This window comes from Arthrobotrys flagrans (genome assembly GCF_004000055.1).
Source record: "Arthrobotrys flagrans strain CBS H-5679 chromosome Unknown unitig_15, whole genome shotgun sequence".
In the NCBI taxonomy this organism is placed as follows: domain Eukaryota; kingdom Fungi; phylum Ascomycota; class Orbiliomycetes; order Orbiliales; family Orbiliaceae; genus Arthrobotrys; species Arthrobotrys flagrans.
The window spans coordinates 452,061-477,287 of record NW_027137545.1 but is presented as its reverse complement, the minus strand read 5'-3'; the positions used below and the strand labels follow the sequence as shown (position 1 = coordinate 477,287).

At 45.7% G+C, this 25,227-nt stretch overlaps 6 protein-coding genes across 6 annotated transcripts; 3 read left to right on the top strand and 3 right to left on the bottom strand.

Moving 5' to 3' along the window:
• Positions 1-3,093: 3,093 nt before the first annotated feature.
• DFL_000124 (uncharacterized protein) lies at positions 3,094-4,255 on the bottom strand (the record flags this gene model as incomplete). The annotated part of the gene is made up of 2 exons (XM_067629827.1): positions 3,094-3,655; positions 3,714-4,255. 2 exons carry the CDS (start codon positions 4,253-4,255, stop codon positions 3,094-3,096), a joined length of 1,104 nt encoding a protein of 367 aa, XP_067494647.1.
• A 474-nt stretch (positions 4,256-4,729) lies between these two features.
• DFL_000123 (uncharacterized protein) lies at positions 4,730-7,870 on the bottom strand (the record flags this gene model as incomplete). The annotated part of the gene is made up of 5 exons (XM_067629816.1): positions 4,730-6,113; positions 6,166-6,664; positions 6,718-6,843; positions 6,893-7,327; positions 7,390-7,870. The coding sequence occupies 5 exons, from the start codon at positions 7,868-7,870 to the stop codon at positions 4,730-4,732; spliced, it is 2,925 nt and encodes a 974-aa protein (XP_067494646.1).
• Positions 7,871-8,512: 642 nt separating this feature from the next.
• Positions 8,513-13,190, top strand: DFL_000122 (uncharacterized protein; the record flags this gene model as incomplete). Its single annotated transcript, XM_067629805.1, has 10 exons — positions 8,513-8,522; positions 8,830-8,864; positions 8,934-8,985; positions 9,046-9,088; positions 9,143-10,158; positions 10,220-10,429; positions 10,484-10,508; positions 10,569-11,129; positions 11,193-13,066; positions 13,135-13,190. 10 exons carry the CDS (start codon positions 8,513-8,515, stop codon positions 13,188-13,190), a joined length of 3,882 nt encoding a protein of 1,293 aa, XP_067494645.1.
• Positions 13,191-15,073: 1,883 nt separating this feature from the next.
• Positions 15,074-18,793, top strand: DFL_000121 (uncharacterized protein; the record flags this gene model as incomplete). Its single annotated transcript, XM_067629794.1, has 1 exon — positions 15,074-18,793. One exon carries the CDS (start codon positions 15,074-15,076, stop codon positions 18,791-18,793), a length of 3,720 nt encoding a protein of 1,239 aa, XP_067494644.1.
• A 2,823-nt stretch (positions 18,794-21,616) lies between these two features.
• Positions 21,617-22,624, top strand: DFL_000120 (uncharacterized protein; the record flags this gene model as incomplete). Its single annotated transcript, XM_067629783.1, has 1 exon — positions 21,617-22,624. One exon carries the CDS (start codon positions 21,617-21,619, stop codon positions 22,622-22,624), a length of 1,008 nt encoding a protein of 335 aa, XP_067494643.1.
• A 189-nt stretch (positions 22,625-22,813) lies between these two features.
• Positions 22,814-24,145, bottom strand: DFL_000119 (uncharacterized protein; the record flags this gene model as incomplete). The annotated part of the gene is made up of 1 exon (XM_067629771.1): positions 22,814-24,145. One exon carries the CDS (start codon positions 24,143-24,145, stop codon positions 22,814-22,816), a length of 1,332 nt encoding a protein of 443 aa, XP_067494642.1.
• Between the last annotated feature and the right edge of the window lie 1,082 nt (positions 24,146-25,227).

Here is a 25,227-nt window from a genome sequence, read left to right as displayed (position 1 = left end):
GAATCGAGAGGCTGCCTATTCTTTTTGACTTCTCGTCGACATAACTTGCTTAGGCAAGTTGAGGAGGTGTGCCGATTTAAGAAATATGCGATGAGGTGAGCTTACCCTCATCACGATTATTTACGATAATTCCAATTTCATATTTCTAGAGCTCCAAATCATCATTCTCAAGAAGTGTGGAGCCCGCGCAAGCCTTCCTCATACATCAAGCTATGCCCCGTCAAATCTCGTATCTCGAAGGGAAGAAAAAGACACCCAGGTCTTGCGCAATTTTTTGTCCCGCAAAATGACAGGAGCGGGAGCAGGCTAATTGATCGCCTTCTGAACACCCTTTCCTTTCCCCTTTTCCTTGCTTGTTTTTCGCTTTGAGCTTCCAGCAAGGACAGACCAAAAAAATACCAAGAAGGCCCTCCAAACCCGTGATTCCAGTTCCACACAAAAACCGCTTCCAACCAACGAAACGCCATCGAGTGGAGCAGCCAACAAGGTTCCCGCCTGTAAGAATGACATCGTCTGATTTGACAGCTCTTCGCTCGTTTCACCCATCTAGCCAATCGAGACTTGTGTGCTCCTCCATAGTCGCCAAGACTTTTTGCAAAGCTAGAGCTCCACAATTCCCACCCGATTGGCATTCGAAGGTCACGGCCAAACAAAGTGGGGTCACCTCCTGCTCAATATTCTTCAGCACGAAAGAATAAGGGTGCTTTAGGATACTATCTACGCTGTCTTCGTGATAAACCATACCTCTAATAACCATCTAATTAGCATTGGTACGCTGAAACGGATGGCTGGAAGTCTGCATAAATCCACTACAACAGCAGCCTTGGAAGACACGGAAGCGGAGAGATATCGATAGTATCACCCATGAGGCCGTGCTCAATCAAAGCAAACGCAAGCAAGCCACCGAAACGCAACCGGTTTAACCCGTCCTTTAATGCCTATAATTATGCCCACAATACCGCTTAACCCAGCTGATACACGGTTCAGTTAAGCAATAGAACCCGTTAGGGAGCGCTTCGAGAACTTAATGAGTAACACAAATAGTGCTATAGTGGGACGATTAGAAGGTCAGTTTACCAAGAGCTTAGACGGTTTGCTAAATCGACACAGCTAGAAAGAACGGATGCTATGTACATTCCCACGGTTAAGAGGTACAACAGGTCTCAGACAATGCGGAAGGGAGATTGGCCTCAATTGCACGTGGGATGGCCATTACGTTCCGCGGTGCTCATTCTTGAGGCTGGGGAGTGCAATACTTCGCTTCGAATACTTAGCTCGGCTCTCCCCGGAAGACCTCACACACAACGATGGTACCCCGTCAATGCCAGTGTTACAACTTCTTCAAAAAATTTAATCTTCAAGACTTCCCAAAAAGCAAAATTATAGCTCCCTCTGTCAAGTATTCCGTGACCAACACCCCAAAGTAGAAAAATAATATATGGGCGTGGGGTTACAACTTTCCCGTCGGTTGTTGAAGGTCACCCCAAAAGGAAACCAACCTCATCGCAGGTTTTTTCCCCGCACTTATACCCAATCCCGCCTCATCGCATCGCCCGTCCATTACGCCCACATCCACACCACACACACCCTTAGCTTTCGCACCGTCGCTGCCCTGCTAAGCACTTCCCACTTCCCTTCCCTGCAAGTGGGATGTTATGCAGGTCATTTTTGCGGGACTTTTTCTCCGTCCTTCTTTCAAGCAAGGGAACACACACAAAAAAAAAAAATGACGGGAGTAGCATCGATGAGATGAGGTCAGCTACTAACTCTCTTAGGGGTCGGCTGCCTTTTCCACCCCCGCATTTAACTCTCGGTGGTCATCGGTCTCGAGGTAGGAGACTGAAGCGAGGAATTCTTCGTAAGAGAGGGGAGATCAGATGACCTTGTGATATCGCAAGGTACCTTCTACGGAGTATTGGGCTGTAGATCTTATCGGATGTGAATCAGGTGCCACATTAATACCACATACCTAAATGCTAAACTTTAAGTATATTGGGAACCGCGGGTCTATTGTCTTAGGTCCCTTGTGACGTACTTACAATAGTTCTTACTTTTGAGAAGGCTATTTACGGGTATTAGTATTAGGAGATGGTTAATACGATGTTGAGCTCGTAAAATAGTGGTCACGAGCATGTAGGCTTAGCTTTAGGTTACATACTAAGTAGAGGGTGCAGTTACCTATTGTCCTCCGCCGAATCCGACCGCAGTACTCCGTATAGTATGTATGAAGATAACAAGGCTCACTCTTGTAATTGGCCTCGCGTCGAATCAGTAGGTGTGCCATAGACGACCACCGAGACACATACGCCTCTCCATAAGCACTATCCAGTATATGTACAGTGAAACTACAACAGAGCTTCACCAGGACCCTGTAATAATGGGTACCTGGCCAACCACATGACCCTCTTGAACTTCAAAACTATTTTACTTTTCCTGCATCGATATCGAGACATAGAGGATTCAGAGGTGCTTGATGGTTCAATGAACTTGGCGAGCGTTATGTGACAGACTTTCGTAACTTCAATGTTTTGATATATTAACCGCAATACTTACTGCGATAAACGTCATTTCGCCTGACTATAGCTATTGCAATGCTAGATCTGTTCTAATCGATGCTCCTTCAATCGGTACATTTAATATGGCTATGGTCTGGTACCCAATATAGCTGTGAATATGGCGCGCTATCGAGAAAGTATAAAAGTCTAGATCGATATTGCGATATATCGTAACTAAGACATGTCAATTTACACGGAAATTGTAGAATTCTGATTCAATTTTATAACCTGTAGATACTATATAATGTCCCCAGTCGTGAATAGGGCTAAGTATCTTCTTATCCTCTCACCCACACCCCCCTCCTCACTCTGCACAGGACTAAAAACCTCAACCTCAACACCGTCCCAAACATCCTATCCAACAACCCCCTCCAGAACCCCTCTGCCGTATCACTCCCATAAACTTCCCTCCTAACACTCTTCTCAACCACAAACCTATCATAAGTAACAATACTCCGACTATTAGGTGGATGAAAAAGAGTCTGCCTCGCCTTCGTCCTAACCACACATTTCGTGTTCTCGGCATCCCAAGCTCCGTTTACATAAAGCTTGATAGGATAATACCTTTCCCTCCTGACTTTATCGTCTTTAATCCCGCTTCAAATATCCTTAACCCTTTAACACCCCCCCTCAGAAACTTTAGTAACTTGAATACCCCCTCCTTAAGTTCCAAAGCCTTGCAACTAAGTAACTTAACTTCCTCCAGCGTATCCTTACACGTCTCCAACAACCCCAATAAATTTTTAAAATCAATCCCAATACTTCTCAGCTGTAAAACCCTTGGTAGCCCCTTCGTCTTCGGAAGATCCGTCATATGGGGCAAATTAACCGCACGAGTAACATACTCCAACACCCCACCCATGACCTCAAGCCACTCACAAACCATCCTCTCATGCCTCGGAAGCGGTACTGAGCTATCCTTCGACTTGCAAATAGCAATCTCCAAGCTCCTTAGATTTGGAAAAGCACTTGGAAAATGTGGAAACGAAGGAACCGTTTCTGCGAACCAATCGTGTGAAAATGCGTCTTTAGGGGTGGCATAAGAATTCGATAACCTTCGGAGAGTTTTGGTACCGGATTTTAACGCAGCGGTTATGACCCTACGTGATGGGTTATACCCCACGGCTTCTATCATTATTTTTTAGTAATGATATATACTCCGGTGTTCGAGCTCCGGGATGTAAACCCAACGAGGGGTATAACAAATTCAATTCCCATCGAGTCGGTAACTCCGAAGACTTCTCGATTTCAATCTCCTTCAAACCTTCCATCCTCTTAAATATCTCAACTAAAACTTCAATGTCCTTCTCCTCCCTAATCATCTCAGCCTCCCGTCTAAACGGTCTCCCAGCAGCAGTCAACTTCTCCCTCGCCTCTCTTCTCAAAACAGTAACCTCGCTATCAGACTCCGATGCCGGCCAAGATACAATCTCACGGTAAGGATTCGAATCCACTATTTTTAAATATTCGATTCGGTTTCCGATTCCTGACGGGTCTGATGCAATTTTGAGGAGATTGTGAAGACTTCGGGGAACGAAGGAGATACGACGGGTTTTGTAGATTGAGGTGAGGTGGAGAGAGTGGAGTTTGTGGTTTAGAGAGCTGCAGGTTAGACGGAGGGAGAGGAGGTCGTCTTGATCAGAGAGGTCTTCGGAAATTTGGTGGATAAGCTCTTGGAGGAGAGAAGGTAATGAAGCCATATTGATGTATATGCAACGATTCGAAGAGTGAATTGTTCTTGAGTTTTATTTCCCCGTTAGATAGACATATGGATCTGGAGAAGAGGATGAAGAGCTCGAGCCGTAAATGCAGGCGGTTAGCCCATGGCCCGATTAAATTCCAACATTTACCCGGTTCTATAAGATGTAATTGGTATGACTGAGCAGGGTACCCGGCAATGATTTCTTTTGTACTGCCCTACCTATAAGAACAAGCCCGCTGTATAGACAAAGTATATCAACAAAAACTGTATGCAGGTGAAATATATATGAATGCACACAAGCAAATATCAAACGACTCAGATACAACACAGCTCCCAGGCAGCAAGAGAAATAAATCAGACTAGCAGTATGAATAACATGAAAACTGAAAAACCGAAACAAAACAATACCATGCATGCTCCAACATATTATATAATAAAGACTATATTACACTACTACCAGAAAAATCCCTACTTAAATCTCCTTTGGATGTTCAATCACAAACGGAATCTCTCCGATAACCAATCCATCCTCCAACTTACTAACCACAGCCCACCGTGGTAGGTAACTCTTAACCTCCTCAAGCGCCTTGATCCCCCCATCGTTAGCATCACTCCACAGACACTCCACCACTCCCACAGGCCCCATTTCTGCGCCCTCCTTCTGATCGTATTCAACGACAACATCCCACCCCCTCCCCCACTCCCGACTCCAAAGCCTGATCTGCTGAACAGAAGCTTCAGCCTCCTCTCCCTTCTTATGCTTCACCGTCTTCCCCTTCCCAGTAGGGTCAAAAACGTCAACACGTCCAATCCAGCTCGCCATCGCTCCCTTAAAGTTGACTCTACAAGCCCTTGTGTTTTTTGCCCTAACCTCGATCTTCGCGCGCTTGAGGCCGTCCTTTTCGCCTAGATAAGTAGCATTGACGGATGCCCACTTCTTCCATTCGTAACCTGGTGCCGCATTTGGCATTTTTCCAGGCCATGAACATCTCTGCAACCCTAGCCGTAAAGGATCATCTTTACATTCCAGATCCGTTCCGGGAACCCAGGCACTCGGGATGTTCTCCTCCACAATGTTTTTAATATATTTACTAACCCCAACCAAATGAACCTTGTTTTCACCCGTTTTTAAGTCCACCGTTTGTGCAAAGTAGACTTTGAGCGGGTTATTCCAACTAAATGGGAACGCTAGGAGCAGATACAACAATGTCCCGACAAAAAGGAAGAATAGGAATAGCGGGATATGCCGTGTCCACCGGTGTAGGAATGGTTGTAGGGGAAGTAGGATCAAGACTGTAAATGCTGAGTAAAGGATATACGCCGTGGTTGGATTATTGCCATCTGCACCCGTTTGCGCAATCGATGTTCCCACGATCAACGCGATTTGTGCGGTGATAATGACGGGGACGGGAATAAGTACTATCGCCTGTAGAAGCCATGTATACCGCGGCAAATACCTAGACCAATATTGTTCGCCAGGATATTGTCGCGAGGCACACAGTGTCGTAGATGAGCAGACTGGTTCATCGTCCTCATTGTTTTCGATGGTAGGAAGACTACTCGCTGCACCGATACTAAGAGAACCATGGGAATTAGGGCGGCGGCCGATGTGGCGGCCGCGTCCGAGATTTGATGAGTCTCGGAGGAGGGAGGTGTGTTCGTTTGGAGGCTCAGATTCCTCGTCATCTGGAGATAGAGTGTTGGTGTGGTCGACGGATGGCGCGATGAGGGAACGGTGGTCGTCGTCTTCGAGTGGGTCTACGTGGGTGATTGAATCATAGATGTGGGAGGTTGGAGGGAGGAAGAAGAGGTCGAAAAGGGAGAGGACTAAGGCGAGCGCAGTCGCCATGTAGTAACTGGAAAAAGTTAGCTTGGTTATAAGGGGGATTGGTGAACGGGTTGTCTTACAAGATAGTGAAGTACATCCCACCGACGTCTAGCCTATCCTCTGCTACGGCGTTTAGGGCAAGGAGTATCCATGCAACGAACGATATCCACCCAATGCTCCAGGTGCGTGCTGTGGCTGAAGGGCGCCACCAATTTGCTACCTTGAGGCTGAACCAAGATGTCACGATCCACAGGGAGATCAAGCAGACCCAAATAGCCTCCTGGCTGCTATACATTATCATCGGGTTGATTTTGGCGATCAGCAAAGCTGTACCGATGACTGCGGATGTAGAGAAGAGGATGGCTACGAATGGTCGCCAGAAGCCTTTGCATCCTGCCAGCTCTAACTTTGGTGGCAGTGGTCCATTTGATTTTGGTGAGGAGGCTAGAAGATAGAGCTTGTCTGACTTCGCGAGAAGGTAGAAGAGCCCAAAGATGAAGAAAGGTGTGATTGTCAAGAGACACATAGACCAGATGAATGTATCACCGATCTGGAAGATGGCGAATCCACGGCCGAACACTAATTATAACGCTATTAGAGAGATACAGGACGCTAAATGAAGGTGTGCTCACTGTCAAACCAGACACCGGTGTGTTTTCGCCCAGAGCCTTGGACAAATGTATAGCTGCCGTCTTGGGCCATGCCAACGAGAGAACTCAAAGATGTTTCAAACATATGCCAGAGAGAGTTGATGCTCGCTACACATCGTTAGCTTCGTTCTCATTAGGATGAGGAATAGTGACATACTGAAAGCCATCGAATCCCATTGGGTGTGGTATCTAGCTCTTGGTTGCCAAAACGCTAGATCTAGCCCTCGCATGCTTAGTTCTCCATCAAAGATAATGTAGTCCGTTTGACTTCGAATGAATCCTTGCTTGAAAGCATCACCGCTCAGACTGCTGCCGAACGGGTACTTTGCCCTCTTGAAGAATTTGGTGACTTCAGCATCGGTGCTGCGGAATAGTGTGGCGCGTCCGCCGGCACCTGCACCCTCTAGGTTCAAGAATATACGGCAATTTTTAGCAAGGGGGTGTTCCGTAAACGCCATGGCACCGTTGAGGTAGTCTTCCTCGCCATTGTTGAGGAGGAAGTACATATCCCGGCGAGGGGTGTTATGCGGTTGGGTAAAGTAGTCTATAAGGCCGAGTACGGTTACAACGGCGACCCCATCGTCGGTTGCGCCTGCAAATGAGTAGTTAGTACATTGACTACTTGAGTATCAAATATTTTAAGGGTAATCGTACCGGGTGCCGTGCTAACGCTATCATAATGAGCATTAACCAAAACATCGCCGACTACACCTTCAAAGTCACCACTCCCCTGGACCTTAACAATAACATTCAGACTCTCAAAATAAATCATAACGGTTGCCTTGCCGGTGTAGAGGACGTTAACATAATTGTCCTCAATCACCTCGGTCTTATTATTCCCATTCTTCTCAATGATCTGATTAATCTTCTCCACCAAAAACGACCGAACGTTATCGTTTGCCCGGGAATTGTAGGGATGATATTTCTTCGTTATTACAGCCAGTGTACGCCATGTATCCTCTAGATCAACCCCTATCGACTCCTTTAACGAGGTATTTGGTGGTGGGGTGGGTGGAACATAGTGTATGATCAATAACGGTATTAAGAGTGCCAGATATGTTATAGCCGTGAATATAGTGACAGGGAGTGGCCGGAAGTGAAGGAAGGACACCTTGCAGGGACCACAGGTGGGCATGGTGACGGTGGATTGAGGACTGGGTGTGACGTAACGAGCGAAGGAAGTCTTAAGGCTGGAGGGTCGGAGGCGCATGGAAGGCTAGGTATTAGGCGTGACGATTCGCCGTCATCGGGAGAGATAAGGACTGGACTGGACGATTTCCAAGGTATTTGGCGTAGGTTGAAGTTGGCGATGGTACTATGTATTGTCACTCCTTCAACCAAAGGGGGTGAGAGGGCGATGTTGATGTTCTGAATCCCGGCATGGCACACACATGAATCTGATAACAACAACACAAAGCCCTGGACAGGCGAGCCGGATGTGATTGGGTGCCCCGCAAGATATGGCAGGCGTCGATTGGAACGAGGTCACTTGAGCCCGTCAAACACTGCATATTCTAGTCCGTCCTCATGATCTGTTGCATTTTGTAGTCTACTAATTGCTAACGCTTCCGTAAGTACTTACAATTTAATATGTGGTTGTGCTGAAGACTAGTTCGTAGACTAGACGCTGTTAGAAGTACTCAATTGTTCAGATGCTTAAAATCTTGGGACTTATTCCCCAATTAATTACTCAGTACTTCACTGTAGCTTTGATTTTTAAAGAATGAGAATAATGCCCTGGGTACTTAAGTACTTGAGGAGCTAAGTACACAGTATAATGCCCAACTGTACGTACCATGCACTGTACGTTGATCTTTTCAAAGATCTGAAGCTTCGAGTATGTACCATTATACTATCTAGTTAGCGGTTTCCCTCATAGCTACTGATATATATAATTATCTAGCCATAGAGAGCGAGTCATAATAATCCAGGGCACTACACTATAAATTCAAGTCAGGCTCCCTCGAAGATGGCTCTTCGCGGTCTAGCGTCGAGACTGTGGCTCTTTCTCAGATCTCAACAACATGCAACACATTTGCTAGATCTTTTTTGCGAGGACCAAGAGTCGAGTGCTGTGCCCTGACTTCTCAGCAGTAAATTACCCCGCAGATGGTATATATATCGAGTCTGTAGGATATCGCTCTCCAAAGTCACGACAATAGCGGCTATTCTCTTATCATTTTGTCGAAACTTCATAGATCCTATTTTCATTTTTATTTTCATCCGAAAGCTTCAACCAGGACGAATCAGGTACGTGAACCCAACGGTGGGGTGCTGCCGCTCTGCCGTATATACATTAGCATGTCCTAGGTATCTATTCCATCGACCCGACGACCAAAGAAGTAAAATCCCGGTATTTGATTCCTTCTAGTCAGATTTGATGGCACAGCTGCTCATGTATCCTAAGTTCTTGCGTAATGTCGTCCTCTATACCCCGAGATAATGAGGATTATACGGTGGGACTGGTATGCGCTCTGCCTCTTGAACTAGCAGCGGTGAAGGCAGTTCTGGACGAATCCTATGGGAAACCAAAAAAACAAAGTACAAGCGATAAAAACACATACGAGCTTGGACGAATCGGAGAACACAATGTCGTCATAGCTTGCCTCCCAAAGGGTGTATATGGGACAACCTCTGCCGCCACCGTCGCAGCTCGCATGCTTTCCAGCTTCAAGTCTATTAGATTTGGATTGATGGTTGGCATCGGAGGTGGTATACCAAGTGATGAACACGATATTCGACTTGGTGATGTAGTAGTTAGCAGTCCTGCCAAAACAATAGGAGGGGTTGTACAATATGATATTGGAAAAGCGACTGCGGGTGGTGGTTTTGAACGCGTGGGCATGCTGAATAAACCGCCTGATATTCTGTTAACAGCAATTGCTGACTTGGAAGCTCAACATGAAATGACGGGGACCATTATCCCACAAATACTCGAGGACATATTTTCAAAATATCCAAAGATGAAGGATGGGTATTCGTACCAAGGCCCGGAGAATGACCGATTATTCCGAGCGGGCTATAATCATAATAGCAGCGCTAGCAGTGGATGCGAATCTTGTGATTCTAATCAGGTCGAAAGAAGACCTGCCCGCAGTGATAGCGATCCCGTCATTCACTACGGCCTCATAGCCTCCGGTAACCAAGTCGTGAAAGATGGGGTTAAGAGAGATCAATTAAGAAAAGAGCTCGATGTGATCTGTTTCGAAATGGAAGCAGCCGGTCTCATGGATAACTTCCCCTGCCTTGTCATCCGTGGAATCTGTGATTACGCTGATTCTCATAAAAACAAAAGGTGGCAGAGGTATGCGGCGGCTGTAGCAGCTGCCTATGCCAAAGAACTTTTGTCTATTATACCACCGGCAGAAGTGGTCAATATTAAAACCGCGCTCGAGACGACAAACGAACTTGTTAAAGAGGCCCGTTAGTTAATTTAAACTTGTTAGTATATGATAGGTTGTGTAGCTAACCCATATTGCAACAGTTGACCGAGTTGATGACACTATTAACCGTATTACCGTCGAGTCATCCCACAAAGATATTGCGGACTGGCTTCTGCTGAAGGGCTATGATTCGAAGTATAAAAATGCGATAGAAAAGCATATCAAAGGAACCGGGAAATGGTTCATTGATGATGTCGAGAGTTGGCTTCAAGATCCACAGAGCGAACCTGTCTTTTGGTGTCGTGGCATTCGTAAGCCGATTTCTCGCCCTATATTTATAGAGTCTGAACTAATCAATTGAGTAGCCGGAGCCGGGAAAACAATTCTAACGTAAGAAATGTGGCCTGCTCTCAAATTGGATTATGCTAATGGATATTACCTTATATATAGATCTGTTACCATCCAACATATCCACGACCAGGCGAAAACACATGGCTTCGACGGAGTGGCTTATGTCTACTTCGACCAGAAAGATCAAGATATACAGACTACCAAAGTGGCTCTTGCAAGCATTCTTGGCCAACTCGCCTACCAAATCTCTGGACTTTGGCCTCCCCTCGAAAAGTTATATCGACAATGCAGGAATGGAAAAGAAACGCCATTGGTCGATGGACTCCTAGAAATTCTAATTAATAACCCAGCAAAGGTGTTCCTAGCCTTTGACGCGGTAGATGAAGCATCTTCCGCCACCCAAAAAGAGTTCTTACGATATCTCCATGACCTCTCGTCTGGTCCACGGCGCTTGTTCTTTTCCTCACGGCCAAATATTAGTGCCAGCTTCATCCCTCGTGGAGTCTTTGGCAAGAAGATCGAGGCCCAGAGGGCAGATTTAGAGGCGTTTGTAAGGGTTAAACTAAATGAATCCAATTGGATTCAAGATATTCTGTCAAATGAATCGGATGATTTCAAGGAGCGGATTATACACCAACTCGTTTCTCGAGCGAACGGCATGTATGTATATATTTCATTCCGAAGGGGTGATTTATGGCTCCCACCACTGACAAATGCCTCAAGGTTTCTGGTTGTAGAGTTTTTAGTAACCCTGTGCGAAGGTTCAACATGTCCAGACGATATTTCACACCACGCTGAAACGATGCCCAGCGATCCAAATTGTGTCTACGACCGGACCTGGACTGTTATCTATGCCCAATCAAAGGAAAGAGTTTCCCTGGCTAGTAAAGTCCTCTCATGGGTATGCCTAGCAAAGCGAAATCTTTCCGTCCAAGAACTCAGGGAAGCAGTTGCGATCGAAATCGGCTCTCGAGAACTGAACCGTGGAAGATTTTCGCCAGATTCATTATTAATCGATGTCTGCAAAGGATTAATCATTCTCGACGAACATGACCAAATCATCCGTCTCGCACACGCTACAGTCCAGGACTTTCTCACCGAGAAAATCGACTGTAAAGAGCAATCTCTTAAGATAACGCTCTCTTGTCTTACATACCTCTCCTACGACCTCTTCGCTGGTCGTGAGCGCAACAAGCAACGTGCAATAAAAGAGTCTCTTCACGATAACAACTTCCTTCGTTATGCTGTTCCGTATTTCCTAGACCATACACGAGAATTGAGGGAGGAAGTCTCATTAGTTCGCCCGCTTATCGCATTCGCACATCATAACGGGCTTCGCAGATTCTTCTTTCAGAGCTGCCACAAACTCGGCGTATTCTGGGGTTTAACAAGCTATTCAGACTTTGAAATAGATAACCCTTTAAGTTTCATTACACTAACAAATAATAGAGGTGCAGCCAATGACATCGTCCGCCATATTTCCCTGGAAGAACTAAATGAAATGGGCGAGAGAGGTCAGCTTCCTCTTTTTTTGGCTTCTAAATATGGGAATGAAGACATTGTTTCCCTACTACTAGATAAAGGCGCAGATATCGATGTCGAAGGGGATGATGGAAGTACAGCATTACACTATGCAACTGGACACGAAGCGACTATGAGGGCATTGATCCGGAGAGGAGCCGATGTCGATAAACCAGATCACGCTGGATTCACCGCACTATCATATGCTGCAAAATTAGGTGCCGAAGGTATCGTCAAGCTACTACTATCGGAGGGCGCTGACGCAGAATTCAAAGATAACGACGGACATACACCGCTATCTTTAGCAGCAAAAGAAGGTTATGAAATAGTAGCCAGATATTTACTCATAAAGGGAGTTGATATAAACTCTAAGGATGCCGTTGGACGAACACCATTATCATGGGCTGCATGTAACGGTCATAAAGCGGTAGTGAAGGTCTTGGTTCTCGAACGCATCGGCGTAGATTTAAACGTCAAGGACTGGTACGGCCGTACACCACTCTCACTGGCAGCAGAGAATGGTCATGATAAGGTGGTAAAATTACTCCTTACACACGGCGCAAATACGGACATGGGCGATGTTGCCGGCCGTACCCCATTGTGGTATGCGGCAGGAGGATCGATATCAAAACAAGATCACGACACTAGATCTAAAGCCGAAAGAAGGAATCGAGTCATTAACTTACTACTTGAAAAAGGAGCTGATATAAAAGCGAATAGTGGATCTGGATTGACGGCGTTGCACCAGGCGGCTAAGAGTGGGCAGGGGGCGGTGGTGAAGTTATTGCTTGAGAAAGGCGAAGATGTTGATTCGAAGGATGAACGATATGGTCGAACACCACTGATGTGGGCCGCGTCAATGAAAGAAAACGGCAGGACGCTGGTGGAGTTATTACTCGAGAAAGATGCAGATGTTAACTTACCAGACGACAAGTTTGGCCGAACGCCGTTGATGTGGGCCGTAGTGGAAAGGAATGTGGAGGCTGTGAAGCTGCTAGTCGCTATCGAAGGCGTCAATCCCCTATCATACGATTTCTGGAGCCAAACACCGCTATCTCTAGCTGAAAATTTCGAGAGTACGAAGCCAACTGATGTTTCCGCGAATTCCGAAATCATTGAAGTACTGCTCATGGCTTATCAGCAGCGGGGCATGGTCGTCCAGCGCAGAGACAAAGGCGCCATGACGCAGACGACGTCTGATTCAGCCCGCATACAATGCGAAACTTGTCGATCGTCTATTAGATATCCTGCCATTTACTACCATTGTGACATTTGTCAATATGGGAAGTTTGACATATGTGACGGTTGTATTGGAAAACATAATTCTTGTCTTGATTCGTCACATATTTTATGTCAATTTAAGCGCACGGCTACAGGTAGTGAGCTGCTAGATTAAAAAAACTTTCAGGTTAGCCAGGCCTCCGGGTTGGCATGTTTACAAGGTGCTCGATTTTTTATTGATTTATCGCTTGGTAGAGCGGTAGTGTACAATATATATCTGGCACGGTGTGTAGCCTCAGCTCAGAATTCGTTCTATGAACCATAATTTTGATAACCGATCTTCGATAGGTGTCTACTTGGTAGTGTTTGGACTGAGTATAGAGAACTCGAGGGTTAGTTCCGAGGATGGGGCATGCGAGATTTTTGTGATAAATGATCGAGGGTATCCAATTGAATCACCAAGCCTGTTGAAAAACACGGCCTCTAGAAGTAGGGACACTACCGGGTGCCAGGTTGTGTAGCCACTTTCGCAGTGACTCGATATCCCAAAGTAAATCTCTCTCGGCCAGCTCGTTTAAATGTCGACGCCGGCCGAGGTCCTTCACTTTGCGGTGCGTGCCTTCCACGCAGTCGGAAATAGCTCTCAGTTCCGCCGTACTCACCTGTGCATGGGTTGAGTAAAGGTGCACGATATCTGTCCATGTGTTTGGCAACGCATCCCGCCAATACAATGCATGGATTTTACGGCGAACAAATTAGGCGAGTTTGAATGCCAAGATCAATCCAATTTGGCCCTTAGGACCCGCGAACAGCGATGGTGCAACGCATGCGACAAAGTTCATTATGACACTAGCACAAGTTATCTCGACCAAGGACTAGGAGTTTATATACTCCTTAGCTAGATCTCGGGACTCTACTAGATTTCTCTAAATCAAACTGATCAATAAATGGGGATATAACGCGGAGGTACTGTGGTTCGTGGGACTGCTGTGTTAGAAGATCAAACTAGTTTAACGTCACATGGTACTACGCCAAAACGCCTACTTAGCAGCTAGCCCAGATATATTCGTTCATTGCAACCTCGCGCCCCATCAATCTGTCTATGGTCTTTCTCCGTTCTCGATCTTGATTTCTTAGCATCTGATCTTATAATAGCCTTGTGGTGTGGGAATCAATGATCAAGTATGATTTCATCGAATTCCCCTCGTCCCGATGCCACTGTGACTCAGTGATATCGGCAATTCGTGACTCAACATCCTAACAATATCGCGTTTAGGGCGTCTAACAACTTCAATCGGGGCTAATTTCTGCATATTTCTTCCAAAGTCGAGAAATTGGAGACGGGAGGTAATTAAAAGGTGACTCTTTCCCGTTATGTGATGCAAGCTTTCGTTAGGCGTCATTGAAGGCTGAAACGTTCACTAATGTGACCTCTTTCATAGCTTCAAGCACTGGTTGACATTGAATTATATTATAAAACTGGAGACCTGCGTCCTGTTTGAAGCTATCGGAATACGATACGGCGATACTACAGGATACTTTTAGACAGATTGATTTCTCATATCAAATTCGACTTTGTTCGAGACACGGATCTCCTCGTTTAGATTTCTCTGATTCGCAGAACATCGAAGTTTTGTTGGGTGATTACATAATCAGACTCTTGAGAAGTATACAACAAACTCAACGCAGCTGAACGTCACCGCAACACTTTCTGCTTTTCACATCTCTCGACACACCTCGATTCAAGTTGAGGTCGCTCTTCTAACCTCTTTAGTATTTTAGCAAGTTATATTTGTACGATTTCCATCAAATTACCTCAGTATGGTAATAGTAGCTGACGTCCAAAAGATAGGATACTTGCCATGGCGCACTTCCAGCCCAACTCATCCCCAAACACTGCTTTGGCCCTCGTTTTGCCCGAATCTGCGATGGAAATCATCCAGCCACTTCGATCCTTCTATGATGCCGCCGCTATTAAATGGCCACCCCATCTAAATATCTTCTATCCATTCGTTCAACCGTCATCCATTGAATCTGCATCCGATTACCTCTCTGAGCACCTCCACACGATCTTCAAAATCCCTCTTTCCATTCGCTTCGGTTCAGTTGAAGTCCTCAGCGGTGGCAAGAAACGCCCAAGTTTCCTTGTCCTTCGTCCTGACAAAGAGTCCGAAGAATTAATTCAAGACTTTTATGAATTACTCTCTCGAGAATTTCCTGAAGTTAGGAATGCAGTGACACGTAAGGAGTTTAAACCACATTTAACTATTGGACAGGTTCACGGAGGGAACGACGGGAAGATATTTCATTTTAAGGAAAAGTTCGAGATTTTATGCAGAGCTATTGGGGAGGTAGAAATTGGATTGGCTACTATGCAGCGTATTGAAGGGAAGATGACTTATGTGAGGACTTGGGGTGTGAAGGAGTATCCTATTGCCTTGTCTCCAGAGTGCGTTCCAGGCACTGTGGTTAAAAGGGATGCATGGACCTACAAGCCCGCAGCCTACGAAAGTGGGGATGAAGAAGACGAAGGGCACGAAAGTGATGGGAAAGAACAAGTCGTGGATAAGTGGGAGCCACTCAATGTCACTGAGGGGACGAAAACTCCTGGCCGCAGCCTCGCCCTCTCCACATACAACGTCTTCGTGGATACTGATATCATCGAAAAGCAAAACAACCGCTGGTGGGCTATTTGCCAAAAGCTCATAGCTTCCAACTCCACAATCATATGCCTTCAGGAGGTCTCAGATGATTGCCTCGCAATGATTGGAAACGCCTGGGAGGTTCGGCAGAAGTACCCTTATATTTCACATTCACCCGAGAAGCCACTATTGCGACTCCGCAACTGCGTCGTCCTCAGCTCTGTACCGTTTTCTTGGGAGGAAGTTTCGACTGGCATCCAAGGGCGAAGTATTTGTGTCTCCAAATTCGACCAATTCGGCTTTTACTCCACACCGTCTCCAATTGAATCCGAGGACGAAGATGCCCCAGGGCCACCGAAGATATGGCAATCATTAATTATCGCCAACGTCCACCTCCCAGCTTACCACACTGACGAATCCGTAAAAACGCGCACTGAATACACCGATCTAATCAAATCGTACCTGGACACAGCCTATCCCTCCAATCCTGTCCTTATAGTCGGGGACATGAACATCCCTAACGATGCCTCAATCTCTTATGCTGTTTCCCACAAAATTATCACCGAATCCTCAGGGGCTTCCTACGCCGCTCTCTTCCCATCGGCTTCCTATGCTGACGCTTGGCTCACTGCCGGTGAAGGTCTTGATGGAAATACTTTCGATCCAATTACAAACACACTCGCCTTCGAAAATGCCCAACACGGCTCTTCGATTCCTATAGCTCCGCAACGTTATGATAGAATCTATCTTCGCCTCCAAGGGGGCGATAATCTACTCATTCGTGAGGCTCGTGTAGTCTTGGATGCTTCTGTGCCCCCATCGAGCGATCACTACATGCTGACATCTAGACTATCCTTTCTCGACTCATCCAAACAACCGACCCCAGAAACTCTTCTTCCCCTTCCTCAAACTACTTTACAAGATTCAGACCTTATAGACATCTTAAAGTCCAACTCTTGTTTCCCAACTCCCACTGAAACTGCTCTACGCCATCAAGCAATAGCATCCCTAACCGCATGTCTCAACGGTCTCCCAGATCTAACCTCCACTCCAACAACTTTAGCGGACGCTGCGTTCTCCCTTCGCCTCGTCCCTGTCGGCTCTTTCGGTCTAGGAACTTACACTTCAACCTCTGACACTGACATCTTGGCCATCGGCTCAATCTCCACCCCTCTCTTCTGGCGTATAGCTAAACAACGAATCAAGAAATTCCGCGGAGAGCCTGCGAATTCCGCTACCCTTACATCATCAGACGCCCTGAACGTAAAAATTGTTCGCTATGTCGATGCAACGATACCAATGCTAATCCTCCTCGTCGGTGACAAAATCCGCATAGACCTGCAGTATACTACTGCCGTTTCGGTACTTGCAAACTTTGACGCGATCCCATTCCAACCGTTAAACTCCCCGTTGTGGAATTTAACCGTTCCAACCCTGAAGAAATTGCAGGCGTGGCGGGATCTTTTGTTCCTACTTTCACGTATCCCGAATCTAGCGAAATACAGATTAGCATACCGGTTCATCAAACTCTGGGCCGAGAAGAAGGGAGTGTATAGTTCAAAATTTGGCTTCTTTGGCGGCGTTCACATTTCCCTTTTGCTCGCTAGGATTTCCATGTTACTTCCACCAACAGCAACGGCATCCCACCTCATCGCAGCATTCTTCACTCATTACAGCACTGCAAATTGGAATGATGCAACCATATTCATGCCAGGAACAGGGAAAGTCCTTCGGTATCAACGAGCCACCAGAGATAAAATGGTAATACTGACGATCAACACACCCGTCATAAACGTAGCTGCGAACGCTACTATTCATACAGTTCGCACCTTATCATCTGAGCTGGAAAAAGCAGCTGCGAAATTCGAACTTGATGCCACTTTCACTGATGTGGTTGGAAACTTTGGAGATGATAGTTCAAAGGAGATTCCAATCGGTGTTAACGACTTTTTGGAGGGATATAATAGGTACATCAAAGTTGACGTTCAATTTTGGGGTCTTAACCGCCAGGGAGGTCGTGCATTGGTTGGATGGGTAGAAAGTCGGCTGGTTGGTTTACTTGTGGAATTAGGTCGTCAAACACCCGGCCTGGATGCCAGAATCTGGCCGGGGAGGTTTCATGAAGTAAAGCCCCGGCTAGTAGAGGGACCAGAAGAAGACACGGAAGGAACGGCAACGGAAGAGAAAGAGGAGGAGATACGAGAACTCCGTGGCTTCTACCTGATCGCCCTAAGCCCCGCTCTGACTTCCGCACAAATGACGAAAGAAGAAAAGCGAAATGGAGAAGCCGCTTTTGCGGCTGTACTACGAAACTTTGAAACCGCGGTGACGAAACATAAAGAAAAATACGACCCGTCGACAAGTTGGGTTTCTGTTTCTTGTGTTAAGCCCGATGAGTTTGTGACCGAGAAAGGGAATACGGCAGAGCTGGATTTGACGATGGTATGGGATGGCGGCGAAGCTGATGAAAATGGTGATGGGATCCCAGATGATGAAGATAGTGAGGAAGAAGAGGACCCAGATATCGCCGATTTACTCATCGACGGCGAAGAGGTAGAAGAGGAAGACGACTTCTTCGGCTCTTTCCGTAAGGGTTTTAAGAAAAATAAGAACACCTCAACCACGGGAGCTCACAAAAACTCCGGCCCAACAGCAAAACTCCGCCCTTCTCACGAAGTATTCAACCGTTTAAAATGGGACTCTAAGTACGACGCTTCAGCGTACGTAATCGGCTATGAAGATAGATTTAGAGGGGTTCTAGAGATTGGTGTGGATAAATGGAAGACGGAGATGAGTGATGAAGAGTTTGTGCCGATGCACCGGGTTGTTTATTTTAAAGACCGGAAGACGGGAGAAATGTTGTGGGATAGGGAGAAGAGGATTGACAAGATTTTTGGGAGTGGGAATACGGTTGATGGGAAGAAGAAAGGGAAGAAGTGAGCGAATCGTTGGGTATACGGCAGGGTTATATCTTCTAACCGTCAACAAAACCTGATTGGATCATCTAATCCTCTGCGCTTTGTAATTCTACGAAATTATAGACGGGAATTGGAGTGTGCAATCCTCCCGTTCTAGTATTTAAGCGCGAGACCGAGTGTGCAGAAAATGTAGCAAAGAACGTACTTATATTACGGCGCCGCGGCTAGCTGGCACCGTAAAAGTAATAAAATGCTAAGTTAGATCTGAGGCAGAGACAGAAGAATTCTGAAAATCCAATGCGACGTCGATTTAAAGATGCTAGGACCGGGCCAAGGTGCCTTATTGCAATGGATCGGTTCACGCGAAAATCTGTGCTTCTCAAAGTAACCCGATCAACGGAGTTATACCTGATGGAAATATATCCGACGGCTGGACTTTTTCGCTATAGGGATTCCAAAAATTGGACAAATTTCTAGTTCGACATCACAAAAGGCTTATGCCGCTTCATACGCATACGTCCGAATTAGCCCCTTGAAGAAGTTCCATTGTGGATCTAATTCTGTTCTCCTTTAGTTTAGTCGACTCGAATTGGCTGGGGCGCTCACTCATCCTGATGCTCCTTCAACTAACGCGAGGAAAGGTGCCGGGGAAAAGGCGTCTCGCTCCGGGGACCAACAAAACTGAATTATATATCCAAAACATGTCAACTACGGGCTAGCTATCTACGGAAATCGTTAAAAGTGCTTAATTTTTTGTTGAGAACGCGAAAATGGGAGGGGAAACAAGGATATACATCACAGCTGGCCTGGGCGTATGGAGAGTTAGGAGCACCCCTGGTACACCAATCATCATCCAACCCGACGGTAGAATGTAGGTACCATATTATGTCCAAAGAGCCTACTATTACTGCCGACGAGCGTATGACGACTGGACCAATGATGATATCTTGGGGGCTATGTCCTTTGGTGCTCGACCTCTAGGGAGCTTTTACACCTTCGGGCAGGATGTGACCTGTAGTTGGGGGGATGATAAAGTTATTTACTGTAGTTGCACGGTTGGTGGCGTGGTATACGATAAATTAACTTATCGAGAGGAGTTATGTATGTAGCATTTGTAGTACATATTGTTAATGTTCTGAAGTATAATACTTAATCGATACATCGTCTGAAGAGGGAAGAATAGGCGTCGTCTTGCGTTTTCGTTTACCATCATCTGATTAGCGTAATTGAATCATTTGTGTTCACAACCCATACCAACTGTTAAGGTCTTTGGCTGCAACAATAGATAAATTCTTTGCCCGTAGGCCGATAAACTGTGCCGTTAAACTCCCCAAAACCAAACAGAAGTACGGACCGACCAGATTCAGAGCAGTTCGGAACACCCGGAACCCGGAACAAAGCGGCAACACAACCACCGACCCATCCGACCATTGCACACCCCGGAAATAGGCTGCTGACAAGGTCTTATCTCCCTTCAATAAATATAGCACGTATGTTAGATCTATGGTCTAGGGTATTATACCAAGCTCTTCCAAGGTCTTAGCTGAATAATAGCCGTTCCGGGGTGTTCCTTGACGGGATATCACTGGCAGCTGACAAAGTTGTAACGTAGCCTTGATGTCTTAATCAACGTAGTTACCTCGAAAATAAAAATGCTAAGAGTAAAGAGATAAGAAAATTTGAACGACCCTTTCGACAGTATTACTATGGAGTATCTATGGGTATATTTCTCTTCTAGACGAAGTTGGAAGCAATTATTCCCGTTATCAGCCCTCACAAATAGCTCGTCCTGACACGATTTAGAGGGTATCAAAATACCACACAGAACTGTGTTGCGCTTCCCTCTGGGTGTAAAATGTCTGACCGTCGACTGATTACCTTGCAATAAAATAGAGGATATCATAATACACCCCCACAATCTCTACAGAGGTCATGATAGTGTTTCAGGCCAATTCATCCAAATGTTTCTTCAAAAACTCCGTGAATGGACCCTCGTGACCCCTCCCAGATTTTGACGCCGTTCGCTTGATGCGCGGTGCAGGAGTTTAAAGGCGAGTCGTGAAGGGGGTGGAGTTACCGTCTGGGATGGTATGACTTCTTACCTTTCTATAGGGCATCTGCGTGGGTAGATACGGCTAACATTAATGAATGAGTACATCTATTGCTGTCGTAGCTTCATTATTAAATTGAGGGCTCACGTTAGAGGTGGGTCGTGTACGCACGACTTTAAACGGTTTCTGAAGACGCAGGAATACAGGAAAGGGATGTTTTATTGAGTTTTATTTTGTTCACTATCGTTTTAGAAATTCCAAAATTGTGTCTTTCGTTTGAAGCTATGAAGTTTTGGCCTTTCGATCTCGAATGATCTTGTGACTTAGGTATATCTCTATACTGACTATTTAACGTAGAACCAAGCACAGTGTGATGTATATGACAGCAATGAATGTTCCACAAAGGGCCTATAATTGAAAATCTATGAGAATATAAATGCGTATTATTTAACCCTCTTTCTCGGCCCCAAGCTGGGGTATCGGAGAATGGGAATTAAGCTGGCGATAGTCTCCTATTTCCGGGCGTCGGGCGGCTCGGTGGCAAATTTGCTTCCACACCTACAGTGCCCTGACTAACCAACCCCTTACTACATTTAAACTACATTTTGGACTATTCGTCTATCTAATACTAGAGATTCGAAATATAAATGGACATATTCCTCGCCCTTCTAATTCTTAGTTTTGGGATCACCCACAATATCAACTAATCGGCAACAACCTGCCTATGTACAGCAATATTCTAGCTACTATCATTTCCAGTCAAGCATCAATCATTTATATAACCATCAAGAATTATGCCTTCCAATTTAAAGATTATCTTCGGCGGCATGGCTCTAGGCAAAGAGGGCACTGATGTCTCTCGTGTCCACTCTATTGACACCACTGCCGCCCTTCTCGACATCTTTGTCGCCCATGGATACAACGAAATCGATACGGCTCGTATTTATGGATCGGGCACTAGCGAGGAGTACTTCGCCACTTTGAACTGGAAAGATCGTGGTCTGACAATGGGCACCAAACTTTATCCTACCGCTCGAATTCCCATGCCTCTTCCGGACTTTATGACATTCTCGCATAGTCCTGAAGATCTGAGAAGGGGTTTGTTGGATAGCTTGAAAGCTCTCGAAACAGATAAAGTTGACTTGTTCTATCTTCATGGACCAGATAGAGTTGTTGACTACGAACTTACGCTTCGGGCTGTGAATGAGCTTCACCAGGAAGGACACTTCTCAAAGTTCGGGCTTAGTAACTTCGCGGCATGGGAGGTTGCGCAAATTTGTGAAATCTGTGATAAGAACGGGTGGATCAAGCCTTCTGTCTATCAGGGGGTGTATAACTGCTTCATGCGTGGTGTTGAGGCTGAACTTGTACCCTGTTTGAGGAAGTATGAGATTTCGCTTTATATTTTCAATCCCCTCGCCGGTGGTCTTCTGACGGGCAAATATACCCGCGATACCGGAACTGTCGAAGACGGCTCTCGCTTCGACACCAAATCATTCTCAGGCAAAATGGCAAGATTCAGATACTGGAACGAATACTTCTTCGGGGCGTTGGATAAACTTACCCCCGTCACCAAGAAGAACGGATTGACGGTTACAGAGTGCGCGCTTAGATGGTTGGTGCACCATTCTGTTCTGAAGAAGGAGTTTGGAGATGCGATTATTGTTGGAGCGAGCAGTACGAAGCATTTGGGGGAGAATTTGGGGGATTTGGAGAAAGGAGAGTTGCCGGAGGAGGTTGTGAATGCTATTGATGAGGGGTGGGGGGTTGTGGCTGGGGTGCCTTTTAAGTATTTTCATTAGATCGATTTTACTAAGAAGTATATTTTACTGCGAGAAATGCTTTGTTTTCATTTTATTTCTACTCTCTGATTCTATATTTATCTTACCCGCTGTCAATTTCTTTGTAACTTGTCGACTATTATCTTGTCATGATGGAATAAATATTCAATTCACACTTGGGTCTGCATTGGCGCACGCTTTTGAGCATGCTTATCGTAATCTCTGCACCGTGGCTAATTTCTGCCCCTTCTCAATCATCTCAAGATATTCCTCGAACTGCCGCACCCATGAACTTGTTACCCCCGGATCGGACCATCCCATATAGTACTGATAAATTTTCGTCCACGCCAGTTCAGGGTTATCCAGCATAATAATCTTAGTCAGTTGATCAAACGGACCATTCCCTCTTCGATAGTCGATCAATATCTTGACAGACATCCATACCAAAAGCGCGCAGCCGCAATAGAATACCGTCGACAAGATTTTTAGTAATTTCCGCATTGACCTTGGTGTCGGAGGGAACGCGATCTTCCATGCTATCCACTGTACGACTTGTGCTGGTTTTCTCAGAAGGGGTTTTGCTTGGTCGAAGAGGAAATGTACGGCAACGATGAGTAGGAGTGCGCACTGAACGACGACTAGGAGAAGTAAGTATGCCAAAACCGCGATTGCCACTCGGATAGATTCCCTCACAACCGTCTTAGTGCCTAGCATCAAGAGCAACCAACCAAGTATCGCAAAGATCCAAGTGTTGAACAAACAATCGAAAAGATGCCCGATGGGGGTCAAGCCATTTGTCCAAATGACCTTCGAATCGTGGAACAAATCCGCTTTAGCGATTCTAAAGGCCCAGAATGGTCCTTTCCTCCCTCCCTTGTAGTGTGCTCTCTGGTACTTGCAAAATCTGCATCGGCAATCCTTATCCAAACGGGCGAATTCCGTTGAAAGAATATCCTGCATTTCTTCGTCTCTCGTTGATGGAGTTTGTAGTTGATTCCGGAGTGCCCCTCTCCTGGCGCCAGCATGCAGGCTATGTTCCTTCGTTATCGTCCTCAAACACTTCGTAAGCGCATCAGCGGCATTTTGATCCTTCCCCGAAAATTGAACGTAGAATTGATACAACTGTGCCAAAAAGGCACCATAATCATCCACATGCGCCAAAATATTTGACGCACAGATAACCTGGCAAACATGTATTTTTAGACTTTGAATCCCCCAGGCATCGGCACAGTTGTAGACGTCGAAGCAAGTTCTTAGTGTTTCGACATCATACTTGCTTATGTAGCCAAGGTATCTAGATGTACAGAACTCGAAGGCGATTTTTGTGGCGTGTGGGGAAAGGTTTGGCCATGAGGAGGTGTCTTCGTGGAAGTTAGGGGCGTAAAGATTGAATAATTGAGTGTGGATCGTGAATTTGGTGCGGTCTGGGCCTATGAAGAAGGTGTATTGGTCGCGGAGAGGTGGGCCGTGTTTGGCAACTTCCGTGCTATGGCTGAGGAGGTTGGTAAACTGTAAGGGGAAGTTTGCTATGCTGCAAAACATGTTTGCAGAAGTTGAAGTTGGAGATGATAGAATGCGTGAACTTCTCTTGCAGGGCGTGGCTAGCCTGAAAATCTACCCTATAGAATCCGTAGAGTGAAGTTTATTGGGAGAGATCAAATGGAATTATGGTCATAGCATTATAGCTCGGATCTAGAAAATTGTTTCACAGAATCCTAAGGAAACGGCCGCATAGAAGGATTTGTCACAAATACAACTAAACCGCTTCTAGTCTTCGAAGGCCATCGGCGAATCCTGAAACAGTTAGTGCTTTGTTCCCATCTCAAATGGCAGGGGCAACTGACTCAAAAATCTTAACAAAAGATACTTTGGGCTTGTTTAACGACGATACAAACTTTGGACATAACCTGCCTATATGACCACATATTAAAAAAATGTTGCAGTTGGGGCGCTAGAGTTGATAGTGGCTGAGGAGTATGGCAAAGATATTTTTGAGGGTTAGTACCGAGATTCATGCTCACGATGATTTACCCCGTTCGGCCTGTGTATACCTTCGAATGGGAATATTTTTCGGTATGTGGCTCGGCTGAGCAAAGTTTGTGGGTTTTTAGCGATGCCGCAGGACACTATCTTAGTTATTCGCCAATAAATATGGCATCAAATTCCTCGACTATCCAAGTAGTGATTTGGCAGTGCTATTTATAGAAGTTTACGTTTTTTTTCATTATACCGATTAAAATTTCCTGGTAGGGGAGAGCAAGGAGCCGTGAGAAAAGATAAGGAATCGGGGAGATTTAACCCCCGAACAAAATAGATTTCCCACGTGGAGTGTCGATGAATTCCATATTTGGGACTTTACTTTGGCGATATCGCAAATCTATCACCATACAAAATATATATAGAAATATTTGGGGACCTCAAATGGACAAAATGGCGTCGCTCCTTCAAAAATTAAAAAGATGAAGAGGGTTCTGTCACCACATCATCCGACACAGATACATGTAAAGCCTATTGCCATCGCTACCTCTGTGCCCAGAGTTTTTTCAATATGGGGAAACCTTGCGGTATATATACACCCTTTTTTATTATTCGTTCGAATATATGTCAGGAACAGCTAACTTCCT